The following is a 14,757-nucleotide window of genomic DNA, read 5'->3' as shown; positions in this document are numbered from 1 at the left end:
AAAATGACTTAGTGCTTTATATGTGTTATTTAATCTTTGATATATCCTCTATGAAACATTATAGCCATTTTATAGATGAAGAAACTGAGGCTGAGAAGGAATTTATCTCATCCAAGGTCACACACTTCATTAGGCTTTGAACTCAAAAGACTATTTTACTTGTTAGGTGAAGTGCTTACTCTGGAGAGCAAAAGACTTATTTGCAAAAATGAGAAATTTTTAACCTTTAAAAAAAAGGGGTTGGTTTTGAAAGGTGAGTCAGGAGAGACTCACCAGTTGTGGAGGTCCAGAAAGTACACATTTTGGAAGCCCGGTTTCCTTTAACGTAAGAATCATTCCTAAAAAGGATGAACAAAATCAGATCTCTCGTCAACTTGACCTGTAGTCGTTGCCAGGAGTGGGGGGGGGTGAGGAGGAGGAGCAGCCTGTGCTTATCTGTTTATCTACATGTTCTCATTCCAGCTTCTAAACTGTCTCCAGGGAACAAGTGCAGGGCAGAAGTGAAGCTAGCCAGAGGCATAAGGGATGCCTAATATTCTCAAATGCCTCTAGAATGGGCTAAGCTGACAGTAGGGTGAGGCAGTGAGGCACCTAGAAAAACGGACCTTAGGTGCCTCACCTGCCTCAGCCAAGTCTCAGCTCTGGGAACAGGGAGACTGGTCCAACATTCCACTCCATCCATCCATATCACCAACCTTACAGAATTTGTCTACAACACAATCTTGATCTTCCCAGTTGATCAGCTAATGAACATGAATGATGAGATACTCTTCATAGTTGGTATTGGTGTGTGCCTGCCAATAGCTCCCATGGTAATTACCTACTGTACTTACCTCTGCTAAACTTTCCAGTTTTCTGCCAAAAAACTCTGGCCCAGCAACCCAAGAAGCCAAGTAGGTGGTAACACTGAGCTGGCACAAAAAGATACCAGCTCCACTGGACTCAGAATATGAAAGCAAAGGTGAACCAGGTTAAAATCCCAGACTTCCCACCAGGCTCTGATCCTGCAAAGAATGTACTTACCAGACAACCCCCCAACATTACACCAGTGCATTCGTGTCAGGAATATGTTGTCCAGGCGAGCAACCTTCAACCTAAGAAAAACATTTGCGCAGGATAAAATGGACTGACCAAGGACCGTGTCTTCTGCTAAAATACACACCAGCCTCTCAGTTCAGCTTTTTTTTTTTTTTTGAGACAGAGTCTCACTCGCTGTGGGTAGATGCCTTGCCTCAGCCTCCTGAGCTGGGACTACAGGCACCCACCACAAGTGACCCTCTTGCCTCAGCCTCCTGAGCTGGGACTACAGGCACCCACCACAATGCCTACCTTGCTTTTTTTTTTCTTTTTCTATTTTTAGTAGAGATGGGGTCTTGCTGTTACTCAGGCTGGTCTTAAACTCCTGAGCTCAAGCAATCCACCAGCCTCTGCCTCCCAGAGTGCTAGGATTACAAGCACGAGCCCCATAATCATCTCCACCCACCCCAAAAGCAAATGACTGACTCACTTGTGTTCCTGCATGAGTCGTTGGACGCCTTCTCCACAGTTGAAGAGATACCTATAAGACAAACATTACACAAAAGACTCTAGTCTGTAAAATCCCTGACATCGATTAGATGTGTTATTGTAGGCTCTGGAAATGAACAAACGTTAAAAATCCATGTGCTGCCTGGCCACGTTTCTGCTATTAGGATGACAGGTTCTGAACCCTTCTTAGAAGGGGCGGAGAGGAGTGGAGGCTTGTGTGGACTTGTGCCGGGGCAAGACGGGTCTTTCTCCCCTCCCATCGGCTTCTCACCAAACTTGTCTACCCCATATACTAACTAACAGCCCCTGGCCTTGGGGTGCACGGAAGTGGATACGGCTTAGAGCATGCGAAGAGACAGCCCAGGGCCCAACGGTTGGGAAGAGGACGCTCAGACCCAAGTTTGAAGTTCTTCCCTGAAGGCCAGAAATCATATGAACGAAAACATTCTAAACAATCTAGGATTTCCCACCCACCAAACGCCAAAAACCTCTGCAACAGTGAAATCCCACACAGTAAATCAAGGGAAACCGAAACTGGGGAGGAGCCGCGATGTTCTGGCACCGGACAGCATGGAGTGCCCAGCAGGGCGGGGCTTGGTCAGGGGATGCCGCAGAGGCCCAGTCAGAGTCCCGGCGAGGGCGCACTGACCGATTGTACTCGGAGAAGACGTAGAGCGCTGCGCCCACATCCCGGCCGCCGGACGCCACCACCTGGAGGTACACGGTGTTCGGGCCCCCGGGGATCCCCAACTGACCGCGCTTCTCTCGCGTCTCCCGCGTGCGCAGGTGCCTCAGTGGGTCCTTGGGCGGCCGCTGGCGGCGGACAGATCCCTGTGACATGGTGCGCCCAGCCACGGACCGCAGCAGCGAGCGTAGAGCCCACATGCGCCCGTCTCCGCCTGGAGCAAGAAAGCAGCGGGTCACCTCCGTCCGCGTGCCCCAAGAACCGCCCCTCCGTTTCGCATGGCGGATCCAGCCAATCAGCGTGCCTCAAACCGAGAGGCCCGCCTACACGAGGCTGCTTATCCAGTAAACAGGAGTCTTTCCGCTTGGGACCTGTCAATTGGCAGTGGCTATAGAGTAGAGGCATGCTAGAGCGCCACGGAAGGCACGCCCCTTGTCCCTTTCCGGCTTTTCCCACTTCAACTTTTTCCGGTACCGCCCTTCCCCTCGGGCGGGACTTCCGGGAATATAGGCCCAGATAAAACAATACTGGTTAAAGAATTGGTCTTTGGGAGTTTAGCGTTATGCTGGGAGGCACCAGTGTTGTCTCCACCCTAAAAGTAGCGCCCTTAGGCAAAGTCAACCGCTCAGAGCTTAAGTTTGTACTTGGGAGGATTAAATGTGAAGAGATAAATTATGTTGGTTGTTAGCATACAAGCTTTCACTAATTTTATTTCTATTGTAATTTGCACGAATCCATGTTTCAAATGATCATTCTTACTGGAGTGTGGAAAGAAAAGCAAGAATTTAACTATTCTTAACTTCTAGGTTAAGCGAACAAGCTCTGGAGTGAGAGAGTCTTGGGTCATTTATTAGCTGAGTGATCTTGACCTCTTTGAGTCTCAGTTCCTTTATCTGTAAAAAGGAGTAATAACGTACCTGCTTCAGAAGGTTTCTAGAATTAAATCACCTAATAACATATTGACATTGCTTTGAGTGACACTGGCACAGAAGAGTGGCTCATCAAATGATAGCAAGTCAAAGGGAAAATGATTCAATCTACATAAAATGTACACTGACCAAGGTCATCACAAGGGTAGATGTTTCAATACTAGTCCTTTGAAAAGCAAAGAGAGCGGGTGCCTATAGTCCCAGCTACTCGGGAGGCTGAGGCAAGAGAATCGCTTAAGCCCAGGAGTTGGAGGTTGCTGTGAGCTGTGTGATGCCATAGCACTCTACCAAGGGCCATAAAGTGAAACTCTGTCTCTACAAAAAAAAAAAAAGAAAAGCAAAGAGAGACCTGGTACACCCTTGTGTAGCTAATAAGGATTCCTCCCTGAGAGAGATCTCAATTAGTGCTACTAGAAATACAGAGAGGGAGCATCTTTAAAGGAGGAAGATAATTGACCTGGAAGCTCCATTCAAATATGAAATGGGCTCAATGAAAGATTACCAATTGCTCTGTGAAAACATGTTTTGTACTTGAAGTAACCATACCACTGAGGGTCAGGCAAACTCTGTAGATCTACTTCATACCTTTAGAGGGCTTACTGAAAAGATTATGACACCACCATCCCCATAAGTAAATTCAAAATAAAAACTATGGTAGTAATAGGAAAACTTTATTTAAGAGATTGGGATAGGGATGTTTTTGTTTCCATGGGATCTAAGATACTACACATTTACACCCCTAGAAACCAGACAACTCCAAATTTGCTGGCCACAATGCATCTGAAATAGATATTTTAAAAGCAAAAGTGATTTTGAAACAAATCATGTAGTCTGCCAAGGAAAAATTACTTTGCCCTTAAGTCCCTGAGCAGGTTCTAAAACTGTCTATGTGTGACTATGAACTTTTAAACTTCTCAGTTTACTCTAGTCACTAGAGTCTAGGGGCTAGACTCTAGAACAGGCATCCTCAAACTTTTTAAACAGGGGGCCAGTTCACTGTCCCTCAGACGGTTGGAGGGCCGGACTATAGTTTAAAAAAAAAAAAAACTATGAAAAATTCCTATGCACACTGCACATATCTTATTTTGAAGTAAAAAACAAAACAGGAACAAATACAATTCACACCGCTTCCTGTGGCCCGCGGACCACAGTTTGAGGATGCCTGCTCTAGGAGAACCATCACATTGCCTCCATCTCCTTTCATGTAAGCTGTCTGGTTGCGCACACTTGGCTTACTGATCTCACTCTTTATAGATGCCATTACTTCATGAAATTGTTGTCTTCATTTCACAGATTAGGAAAGAAGCATAATAACTTGCTAGAAACTATGCAACTGACTTAACCAAACTGTACATGGAACCAACTCGTGGGACTTAGCACAATGTGAGGATGGAATTCTGATCTTTTGGCCTAGGCTTTCCATTCAGAAAGGGCCTCCAATTGATCTTTTGATTGGTAGGCCTAGACTAAAGTAGAACAATACCAATTAACTCCTGGAAAATTTCTGGGCTACAAGCCCTCAACAAAATGGAGTAAGTCTGGTTCATTCCCAAGATAGATGGGAAAGTACTCACTAACTTCTTGCTTGACTAACTCCCCTTAGAAACCGGGAAGTACCTATTATCCCCAGACTGACCTTTAAGAAATACCAGGTGGGGAAAATATTAAAACAAAGAGGTACCATGTATAGCTAACTACAAAATTCTGCTTCTGTTCAGGGCTTGCTTGCTACCCTACCTGGATGCACCTGGACAGCCTGCGTGCCAACCAGGATGCAGACCAAGCCTTAAAAACCTGACCCCTTAAGCACTCGGGGCTGCTCTCAGAAACCCCAAGTTGGGACGCTGAGGCAGTTGCTGGCTGGTTCTTCAATAAAAGGACTCTGCTGTAAATTTGACTTGTTTGGCAGTGTGGTCTTTGTGGCACTCCTGGGCACAACATGATAAGACAGTATTTCTAAATGAGGTTATACAATCAATCACAGAAATACAATGGCAGGAGTGAATGAAGATGCTTTTCATACAAATTTAAACTTGTATCCCCTTACTGAACCATATTGGCTATACCAAAAGTCAGCAAGTCTCCTGACAAAATCCAGCCTATCATCTGTTTTCATAAATAAAGTTTTTGGGGGACATAGCCATGTCCTTTGTTTAGATGACTTTGTTGGTGCTTTAACAGCAATGTTCGGTAGTTATGACATATTGCATGCCCCACTTGGGGTTATGGCTAGGGGTTGTTTGTTACCGACTGGATTGAGCCCACCCTGTAAGTCCTTTTTTTTTAGATTTCACATATAAGTGAAATCATGCAGTACTTTTCTTTCTGCATCTGGCTTATCTTAATTGATTATTGAAAGAAAGCCTTTTCTTCTTTTTTGAAACAGAATTCTTCTCAGTTGCCTGAGCTGGAGTGCCAAGGCATCAGCCTAGCTCATAGCAACCTCAAACTCCAGGGCTCAAGCAATCCTCTTGCCTCACCCTCTCAAGTAGCTGGGACTATGGGCCTGTGCCACCACACCTGGCTAATTTTTTTCTGTTTTTAGTAGAGATGGTTTTTGATGTTTTTGGTTTTTGGCTGGGGCTGGGTTCGAACTTGCCACCCTCGGTATATGGCGTTGGCACCCTCCCCAGTGAGCCACAGGCGCTGCCCATAGAGATGGTTTTTGCTCTTGCTAAGGCTGGTCTTTAACTCCTGGCCTCAGGTAATCCTCCTGCCTCAACCTCTCAGGAGTGCTAGGATTATAGGCTTGAGCCACAACACCTGGACAAGAAAAGCCTTTTAAAAAATAAGTTTAGTGGGGGGAGGGGCAGGAGGGGGGAGATATGATGTGTTTTCACTGGGTGAAGGACTCAACTACAACTTAGACTTTACCTAACAAATGCAAACAATGTGACCTAAACATATGTACTCTTATATTAATCTGAAATAAAAAAGTAAGTTTAGTGCAGCCCAGGTGTAGAGTGTGTATAAAGTCTACACTGGTGCACAGTAATGCCCTAGTCACTCACATTTACTCACCACTCACATCCTAATTCACTCAGAGCCACTTCCCATCCTACAAGTTCCATTCATGATAAGTGCCCTAGACAGATGTACTTTTTTTTGTTTGTTCTTACATGGTATTTCTACTGCACCTTTTCTGTGCCAACATGTTGGGATGCACACTTATTTACCATTGTGTAACAATTGGCTACAGTATTCCATACAGTAACATGCTGTACAGGTTTGTAGCTTAAGAGCAGCAAGCCATACCACACAGCCTAGGTGTGCAGTATGTGCAAGCCCACTCTATTATGTCTGCTTAATGACAAACTCAACTACTAACACATTTCCCAGAACCGATTTCTGTTGTTAGGCAATGCATAGACTGTATACCAGGAGTTAGAAGGAGAGAGAGAGAGAGAGAGAAAGGAGGGAGAGTGGGAGAGAGCGAGGGAAGGAAGGAAGGAAAGGGAAGGGAAAGAAGGAAAGACAGGAAGGATGGAAAAAAGGAAAGGAAGGAAGGAGGAAAGGGAAAGAAGGTGGCAAGGAAGGAAGGGGGCTCTAGAGGCAAAAAGAGGGGAGAGAGACCCCTCTCCGGAGAGGAGAGAGACAGGTGTAGTAGCTCATGCCTGTAATCCTAGCACTCTGGGAGGCCCGTGGGTGGATTGCTTGAGCTCAGTAGTTTGAGACCAGCCTGAGCAAAAGCAAGACCCTGTCTCTAAAAAGAAAAAAAGAGTCCAGGGCGGCACCTGTGGCTCAAAGGAGTAGGGCGCCAGCCCCATCTGACAGAGGTGGTGGGTTCAAACCCAGCCCTGGCCAAAAAACTGCAAAAAAAAAAAAAAAAAGAAAGAAAAAGAAAAAGCAAGCCCAGTAGGCACCTGCAGTCCAGGCTACTTGGGAGGCTGAGACAAGAGGATCTCTTGTGCCCAAGAATTTGAAGTTGCTGTGAGCTATGACACCACAGTATTCTACTGAGGGTAACAAAGTGAGACACTGTCTCAAAATAGAAAGAGAGAAGGAGATGGAAGGAAGGGAAGGAAAGGTAAAGAAGGAAGGAGGGAGGAAGGGAGAGAAGAGAAATGCAGGCGGGCAAGCTGAGCCTGGCTGGGACTGTGGGAGACTGCAGTTCTGCCATAATTAATGCCTCCCAGCTCCCCAGCTTTTTTTGCCTCTAGAGCCTCAGCATCACAGTGCCTGAGAACATGTGGGAGCTTAGCAAACGTTTGCCTGCGGCATGGAGGATCTGCCCAGTATGGGCACTCTTGGGCTCCCATCACTAAATAACACAGACTGGTAACTTAAACAAGACATTAGGTTTCTGGGCAGTGCCTGTGGCTCAGTGAGTAGGGCGCCAGCCGCATATATTGAGGGTGGCAGTTCGAACCCAGCCCTAGCGAAACTGCAACAAGAAAATAGCGGGGCGTTGTGGCGGGCGCCTGTAATCCCAGCTGCTCAGGAGGCTGAGGCAAGAGAATCGCTTAAGTCCAGGAGTTGGAGGTTGCTGTGAGCTGTGACACCATAGCACTCTACTGAGGGGGACAAAGTGAGACTCTGTCTCCAAGAAAAAAAAAAGGAAAAGAAAAATTTGTGTTGGCTTGGTGCCTGTAGCTCAGTAAGTAGGGCACTGGCCACATACACCCAGTTTGGCAGGTTGGAGCCTGACCCAGGCCTGCTAAACAACAATGACAACTATAACCAAAAAATAGCTGGGCACCTGTAGTCCCAGCTACTCAGGAAGCTGAGGCAAGAGAATTGCTTAAGCCTAAGAATTTGAGGTTGCTGTGAGCTGTGACATCACAGCACTCTACCGGAGGGTGACATAGTGAGCCTAAGGTGCTGGCAGGGCTAGTCTCTTCTGAGACTTCTCTGCTTTTCTCTGTACACAAGTGCCCTGATGTCTGTCACGTGTCCTTGCCTTCTCTTCTAACGAGGACACCAGTCATCCTAGATTAAGGTCCATCCTAACAGACTTATTCAACTTACCTCTTCAAAGGCCCTATGTCCAAATACAGTCATGTTCTGAGGTACTGGGGATTAGAACTTCAACATATGAATTTTTGAGGGAAATGGTTGAGCCCGTTACAACCTGTACACTTCCCAGCCTCCTTACCCTCCATTCTATTCAGGACACCCAGGCTTTTCTCCTGTGTCTGCTATCTCTAGACATTAAAAGGACACACCTTTGGGTTCTTTTAGATTTATTAGAGTGACTTCAGCGCGCAGCTCTGAATCAGTCCGAAATGAGGGGTTTCCAGCTCTCACAGACTTCTGCCCAGAGACAGCGAAGGTTTGAGAGGACTCTCTCTCCACAGGACTGGAATGTTCCTCCTAATTTAAGGAGCGCTAACCCCTCCCTCTCACCTAATAGATGCATTCAGTTGGTACTAGGCCTGATCATTTAATTAAGTCTTCTAGATTCTCAGCTCACATTTAATGCCCATCAGGATGCAGCAATTTCCACGTGGTTCCTACAGCTCACCGTAACCTCTGTGGCACTGTTTCCACTGCAGCCCCGCTCCCAATATCACTGCCTCCAAGGCAGCCTCGCCTCTAAAGAAGCCCGGTCCAAGACAGCCCCACCTCCAAAACTGCATCGCCTCAACAACAGCCTCACCCCAACTGCAGTACTGCCTCCAGGACAGCCCCGCCTCCCTGCAGCCCCGCCTCCAAAACAGCCTCACCCCCACAGCAGTACTGCCTCCAGGATAGCCCCGCCTCCCCTAAGCCCCGCCTCTTCAAAGCCCCGCCTCTCTAAAGCCCCGCCTCCCTGCTGCCCGGCCTCAGCTGCCGCCCCACCTCCAGTCCAGCAAGTCCTAGCTTGGGAGCGGACCCTAGGGATGCGATGTGCGCCCCTGGCCACCAGAGGACGCGGTAGCGAACCCTCCCAATCCCCGCCCAGCCGAACCGCCCCAGGGAACGTAGAGCAGCGGGAAGTAGTTCCTTTGCTCCTCTTTAGAGCTTATTTTTAGCGCTGCCAAGTGCTAAGTGTTGTAATACCAATAAGAAAAAGGCACGATTTTTCACCTAAGGAGCTTACGGGCTGACAGGAGGCGGAAAATGCGAACCATATTTTCTCTCTACTGATTTTTGGTGAAACTTTCACTCAGTAAACACCCGTCCACGCATCGCTTAGGTCCCGCCCTTAACATGCACTGTCTGTCTAGACGCCCCTCTGGGGAGCGTCTAGAATACCAGATTGTCCCAACAATCTAAGAAAGGGAAGTATATGATTTTGAGAAAATTTCCTCTTCTTCGGGTCCTCTGCTCGCTCATTTCAGACAGTGAAACTTAGTAAATGTGGAATGTAAATGTCTTAGCACAGTAACTAAGAAAATGCCAGGAAGGCTATGTTAACCAGTGTGATGAAAATGTGTCAAACGGTCTATGAAACCAGGGTATGGTGCCCCATGATCATATTAATGTATACAGCTATGATTTAATAAAAAAAAAAAAAAGAAAAGAAAAACAGCCAGTGAGAGCTGCCTTCGGTGTCTCAGCAGAGCGATCAGGGGAAAGAAAGCGAGATAGCTCCGGAGACTCCTTTGCTTTTTCTCCAAAAGGCCCAGCTTTGGGAGAAGAAAAGATTAACTGAACAGATGAAATGTCTCTGGCAGGAAAACGTGGGAGAGATTCTCTTGGGCTGAGGGAAAGGAGCTAGAGCGAAGGCAAACGACAACGGACAGGAGAGACCTTGAGCCCAGTTTCCAGGGTGGAGTCCCCTGAGGCAAATGAGACCTAGGGTATTCTTGAGGAAGATGGCTTAGTTGTTTTAAATCTCTAGGGACAGGCGGATGAGGATCAGATATGTTCCATGTCTTTTTTTTTTTTTTTTTTTTAATTGAGACAGAGTCTCAAGCTGTTGCCCTGGGTAGAGTGCCATAGCATCATAGCTCACAGTAACCCCCAACTCTTGGGCTCAAGCGATCCGCTTGCCTCAGTTTTTCTATTTTTTAGTAGAGACCTGGTCTTGCTTTCTGCTCAGGCTGGTCTCGAATTCATGAGCTCAAGCAATCCACCAGCCTTGGCCTTCCAGCGGGCTAAGATTACAGGCATGAGCCACTGTGCTGGCCTCCCCAACTTGTCTTTATAATGTGTGGGCTTCCTCTGTTTCCCATTGTAGGAATGAACTGTCCCCCTCTAAATCCCCCCTACATTGAAGCCCTAACCAACCCCCACCCCCCCACCCCATCTTAGAATGTGACAGTATTTGGAGTAGGGGCCTCTAAAGAGGTAACCAAATTAACATGAGGATGTTAGACGGGTCCCCAGTCCAAGCTCTCTGGTGTCCTTATAATAGGACACAGGAGAGACCCCAGAGATGTGCCAGTAAAGACTGGGTGAGGACCCAGACAGAAGGTGGCCATCTGGCGGCCACACAGAGAGGCCACAGGAGAAACCAACCCTGCCCACCCACACCTTGTTCTCAGACTTAGATGTTTGAGAGCCCTGTATTTATGTTCTTTCTGTTACTTTATTGTGGCAGAGCTGATGAATGGAATGCACCCCACCCCCAGGAACCCTGCTGAGGCTCCGGAGGAGTCTAGGGCTTCTGAAACTCCAAAGTCTGAATTTTCTGCCAACCTAGCATGAAAGTGGCTCAAAACAGAAATACATGAAGGTATAAGAAACATATTTTCTATGTTTTTTTGCACAGTTGATTTTGTGTGTTGAGAGTCATGTCCAACATATGACTAAATAACTGTTTGTTATTTTGTTTGTTTTGAGACAGTGACTCGCTCTGTTGCCCATGCTGGAGTGCAGAGGTGTCATCATAACTCACTCCAACTACAAACTTCTGGGCTCAAGTGATCCTCCTGCCTCAGCCTTCCAAGTAGGGGAAGGTGCTCACCACACCTGATTATTTTCTTTTATTTTTTTTGTAGAGACTGCTCAGTCTGGTCTCTAACTTCTGGCCTCAACAGAACCTCTGGCCTCTGCTTCCTCCTACCTACAGGTGTGAGGCCCTGAAGCTGGCTACCTGCTGCTATTACTGCAGGATCAAGTCAGGATGAGGAAGGAGAAAGGATGACCAGGTCGTGGGGTGAGTAAGAACATGAAGTGCCTTCTAGGCTTCCTTTCACCCCAAGCTGGCATATTCAGGCCAGAGCTGAGTTTGTCGATTTCTTCAGGGGGATGTGAGAATTTTGTAAGAATTCTTCAGGTTATCCATTGGACCTATTCTAAAATCATGACTGCAATCACTGCTGGCCTGAGGGCTGGCCACCCAGGTCAGGCAGGGCCCACATTTGCATTCCTAGATGTGGTCCCAATGGAGCCAGGTGATCTCTGAAGGGACCAGGATTTACTGTTTAATCTTAACTCCATCTGGAGTTCACAGACACATTTTCAAGGACATCAACATGTATGTGTATATCTAGAGAGGGTGCCAGATAATAATATATACTGATAACAAAACACGAATTACAAGTCATGTTCAATACCTCTTGTAATTGCAGAAGTCAAATGTAACTCGAGTATTACAAATTTAATAAAGTTTTTCCTCTCTTTTTCTGGAGGGGTGGGGTAGGGACAGAGACTCTCAATGTCACTCTGGCTAGAGGGCTGTGGTGTCACAGCTCACAGCAACCTCAAACTCTTGGGCTCAAGAGATTCTCTTGCCTCAGCCTTCTGAGTAGCTGGGACCACATGTGCTTGCCACATGCACACCCATGTCTCGCTCTTGCTCACTCTGGTCTTAAACTCCTGAGCTTAGACTATCTGCCCACCTTGGCCTCCCAGAGTTCTAGGATTACAGGTGTAAGCCACTGCTCTCAGTCCAGTTTTTCCCTCTCTTAACATGTGTATACAATTTTTGGTACCCTCTGTAGACATATTTTTTTATTTAATTAAGTTCTTTGTGTTACTGAAATTTGAAAAATGACCATGCAGAATCCTGTGATCCCTGGAGATGAACCCAAGTGTGTCAAGGTGTCCTGTGTGGGGGCTGCGAATGGCCTAGGGTATCAGGAGGAGCTGTTTGGGGAGAAGGGGTACCCACGGCACAGTTGGCCTGTATGGAGGCAGCATGGTGCAGTCCTGGACTTTGGGGTATTAGGCTTGACCCAGACCAGCCAGGTCACCTTGGGCAAATTTCTTAGCCCCTAAGTACCCAGCTCTCCAGAACTGTCACAAGGATTAAAAGCGTAGTAGAGCTAATGACTTGTAGTCTCCCCCTTCCTCCCTCTCCCTCTCTTCTGCTCTCTCTTCCTCCTTCCCCCTTTCCATTCCTCTCTCCCCCTCCCTTTCTCTTCCTCCCTTTCCTTCTCTCTCTATTCTCTACCCTTTCTAGTCTCTTTTCCTTCTCTCCCTCCATCCGTCTCTCTCTCTCTCTCCTTCTCTTCCCCTCTCTCCCTCTCTGTCCTCTCTTTCTCTGATTCTCTTTTACTCTCATTCTCTGCAGGTCAAGATTTCTCTTTTTATTTTCTTATAATTCACCACTTGAATTATCATCAATTACTTGTTTGTATGTCCCTCTAGACATTACTGAGGCAGTAATAGGAACAAAAAACAAGGTGCTTGCATCATCCTCAGAGGCTGTTCAGCTGGGCAGTGTGGTGAAGATACTTTCATTCTCAGATTCTGGCTCTGCCTTCTGCTTGTTGGCTCTGCAGAGAGAGAAGGGGAGGTCTGGAGGGGGTGGACAGATGGTAGCCTGGACTGGGTGGGAATGGCAGAGATGGGAGGGACATAGGCAGGTCAGGACCTGGCTTGACAAGGAGTCCTCAGAACCTGCTGATGGATGAGGGTGGAGTGGGAGGAATGGACATTCAGGAACCAAGGGCACCTCCAAAGTCTTGACCTGAGCAAGTGGGCACATAGAATTGCCTTTTATGGGGATACTGAAAGAGTGAAAAGCAAGAGTTCTGTTTCATTAGGTCATGCTTGGATTGCCATCTGTAGATGGACATAGCAGAGAGCCTGTCATATTGCGTAACTTTGTCATTCTCGAAGAATTGAGGGTTAGGGACATAAAATTGGGATTTATTGGCATTCAGATGTTACCTAAAGCCATGAAGCCAGTCAAGGTCCTCCGGGAGAAAAATCTCATATAGTGAAGAAAATGTGGCCCAGGCCCACCCCTGAGACACTGCAACATTCCCAATACTTAACACTTGAACCAAATGAGAGGCTAACAGAGCCACCAATGAGCCAGAGGAAAACCAGTAGATGTGGGCTCTCAGAACAAAGGAATGAAGCCGTATATGCAAAGAACAAAGACTCCATGAGACAGATGCTGCTGAGAAGTTGGGTTTGATACAAATACAAATGACCACTTGTATATATATTCTTGAAACCCTGGTAGACCCTGGAGACAGAGGCCTTGTGACTGACTTCCTGGAATGGAGTCCTGGGTGGTGACAGACCTCAAGCTGGAAAGGGCTGTGTGCTGTGTCTGAACAGATGGGGCCTAGCTCACAACACCTGGCCTCAAGTGATCCTTCTGCCTCAGCCTCCTAAGTAGCTGGAATGATGGATATGTATCACCATACCTGGCTAATTTTTCTATTTAGTAGACATAGGGTTTTGCTCTTGTTCAGGCTGGTCTCTAACTCCTGAGCTCAAGCGATCCTCCCACCTCAGCCTCCCAGGAATGCTAGGATTGCAAGCATGAGCCACCATGCCTGGCCTGCATTGGTTAATTTTAAGAAACTCAGTTAAACATGATCTTTTTTGACCTTGGGAGGAAGAGTGGGAAGAGAGAGAATGGCCTATGTTGGCTGTTCTTGCTGAGGGAGTGTCCCTTTGCCTACTACAGAGGCAATTACCAAGTCTAAGGGAACTCCAGCACCCTAATAAAAGCAGTAGCAGCCACAATTTATTGAGCACTTGCTGTGTACCAGGCACCCTGCTAAGTGCCTTTCATGGCTTATCTATTTGGAATCACTCAGGCCCTATCTCGACAGACACAGCACAGCCCTTTTCTGCTTGGTGTCTGTCACCTCCCCAGGACTCTATCCCAGGAAGTTAGATACAAGGCCTCTGACCCCGGGATCCACCAATGTTTCTGCTCCCTGCTGAACAGACTGGGGATGTTTTTCAAGAAGAGTTGGGGAGGGGGCAGGATTTCTCCTCTCCTTTGTGAGCGGTTACCCAAATGTTTTGCCCTTATTCCTTTGGGTCTTAGGTTTTTGAACACCAAAGCCTAGAAAACATTTTGTTCATTGCTGTCTGGTGTGCCTAATCCCTCCCAAGAGTGGGCCTAACTGTTCGGATGGGGGAAGGGCAAAGGCAGACTTTTCCTGGAAGAAGTCAGTTAATATTTTTAAGATATTACCCCTCCTTGTTGGTGACAGTCCATCAATCACATCAGCTCATCACCTTCTCTTGGCCATATATTTTACTTTCTTTATCCCTCCTTCTCCACCTCCTCCCCTGTCCTAAAGAAGAGGGAGATGAGTTCAGAGCTTTGAAAATACCTGACCATTATTGACTTGAGACAATGCCACAGGCTTCTGTTTTATAAGAGGAAAAATGAACTCATAATAGATTTTTTCAAATGCAGCTTTATGTTCACATTCTGTCTCTCCATCTCCCTCTCCCTACAGAGAGCTGGTAGCAGCCACTCTGCTTTGCAGCTCAGTTGGTAGAAGACCTGGAGAGCAGCCAGTGGCCTGGGTTCAATCTCCTGAT

General features: G+C 47.0%; 1 protein-coding gene across 4 annotated transcripts in view; it reads right to left on the bottom strand.

Moving 5' to 3' along the window:
- The window catches only part of ELAC2 (elaC ribonuclease Z 2), a 28,707-nt gene extending 25,923 nt beyond the window's left edge, over nucleotides 1-2,784 (bottom strand). For 3 of the 4 annotated variants that reach the window (XM_053568015.1, XM_053568016.1, XM_053568018.1), the window contains exons 1-4: nucleotides 2,177-2,776; nucleotides 1,508-1,558; nucleotides 1,024-1,094; nucleotides 274-338 (exon numbers count right to left, since the gene is read on the bottom strand). In XM_053568015.1, the coding sequence (XP_053423990.1) occupies nucleotides 274-338; nucleotides 1,024-1,094; nucleotides 1,508-1,558; nucleotides 2,177-2,412 (423 nt within the window). In that variant the 5' untranslated portion in view covers nucleotides 2,413-2,776. Of the gene's footprint in view, nucleotides 1-273; nucleotides 339-1,023; nucleotides 1,095-1,507; nucleotides 1,559-2,176 lie in introns of all 4 variants that reach the window. The other variant, XM_053568019.1, reaches the window with a different exon arrangement.
- Between the last annotated feature and the right edge of the window lie 11,973 nt (nucleotides 2,785-14,757).

The sequence above is a fragment of the Nycticebus coucang genome, chromosome 18 (assembly GCF_027406575.1).
Source record: "Nycticebus coucang isolate mNycCou1 chromosome 18, mNycCou1.pri, whole genome shotgun sequence".
Classification (NCBI taxonomy): domain Eukaryota; kingdom Metazoa; phylum Chordata; class Mammalia; order Primates; family Lorisidae; genus Nycticebus; species Nycticebus coucang.
The sequence above is the reverse complement of the archived record's forward strand: the minus strand, read 5'-3'. Positions and strand labels throughout refer to the sequence as shown.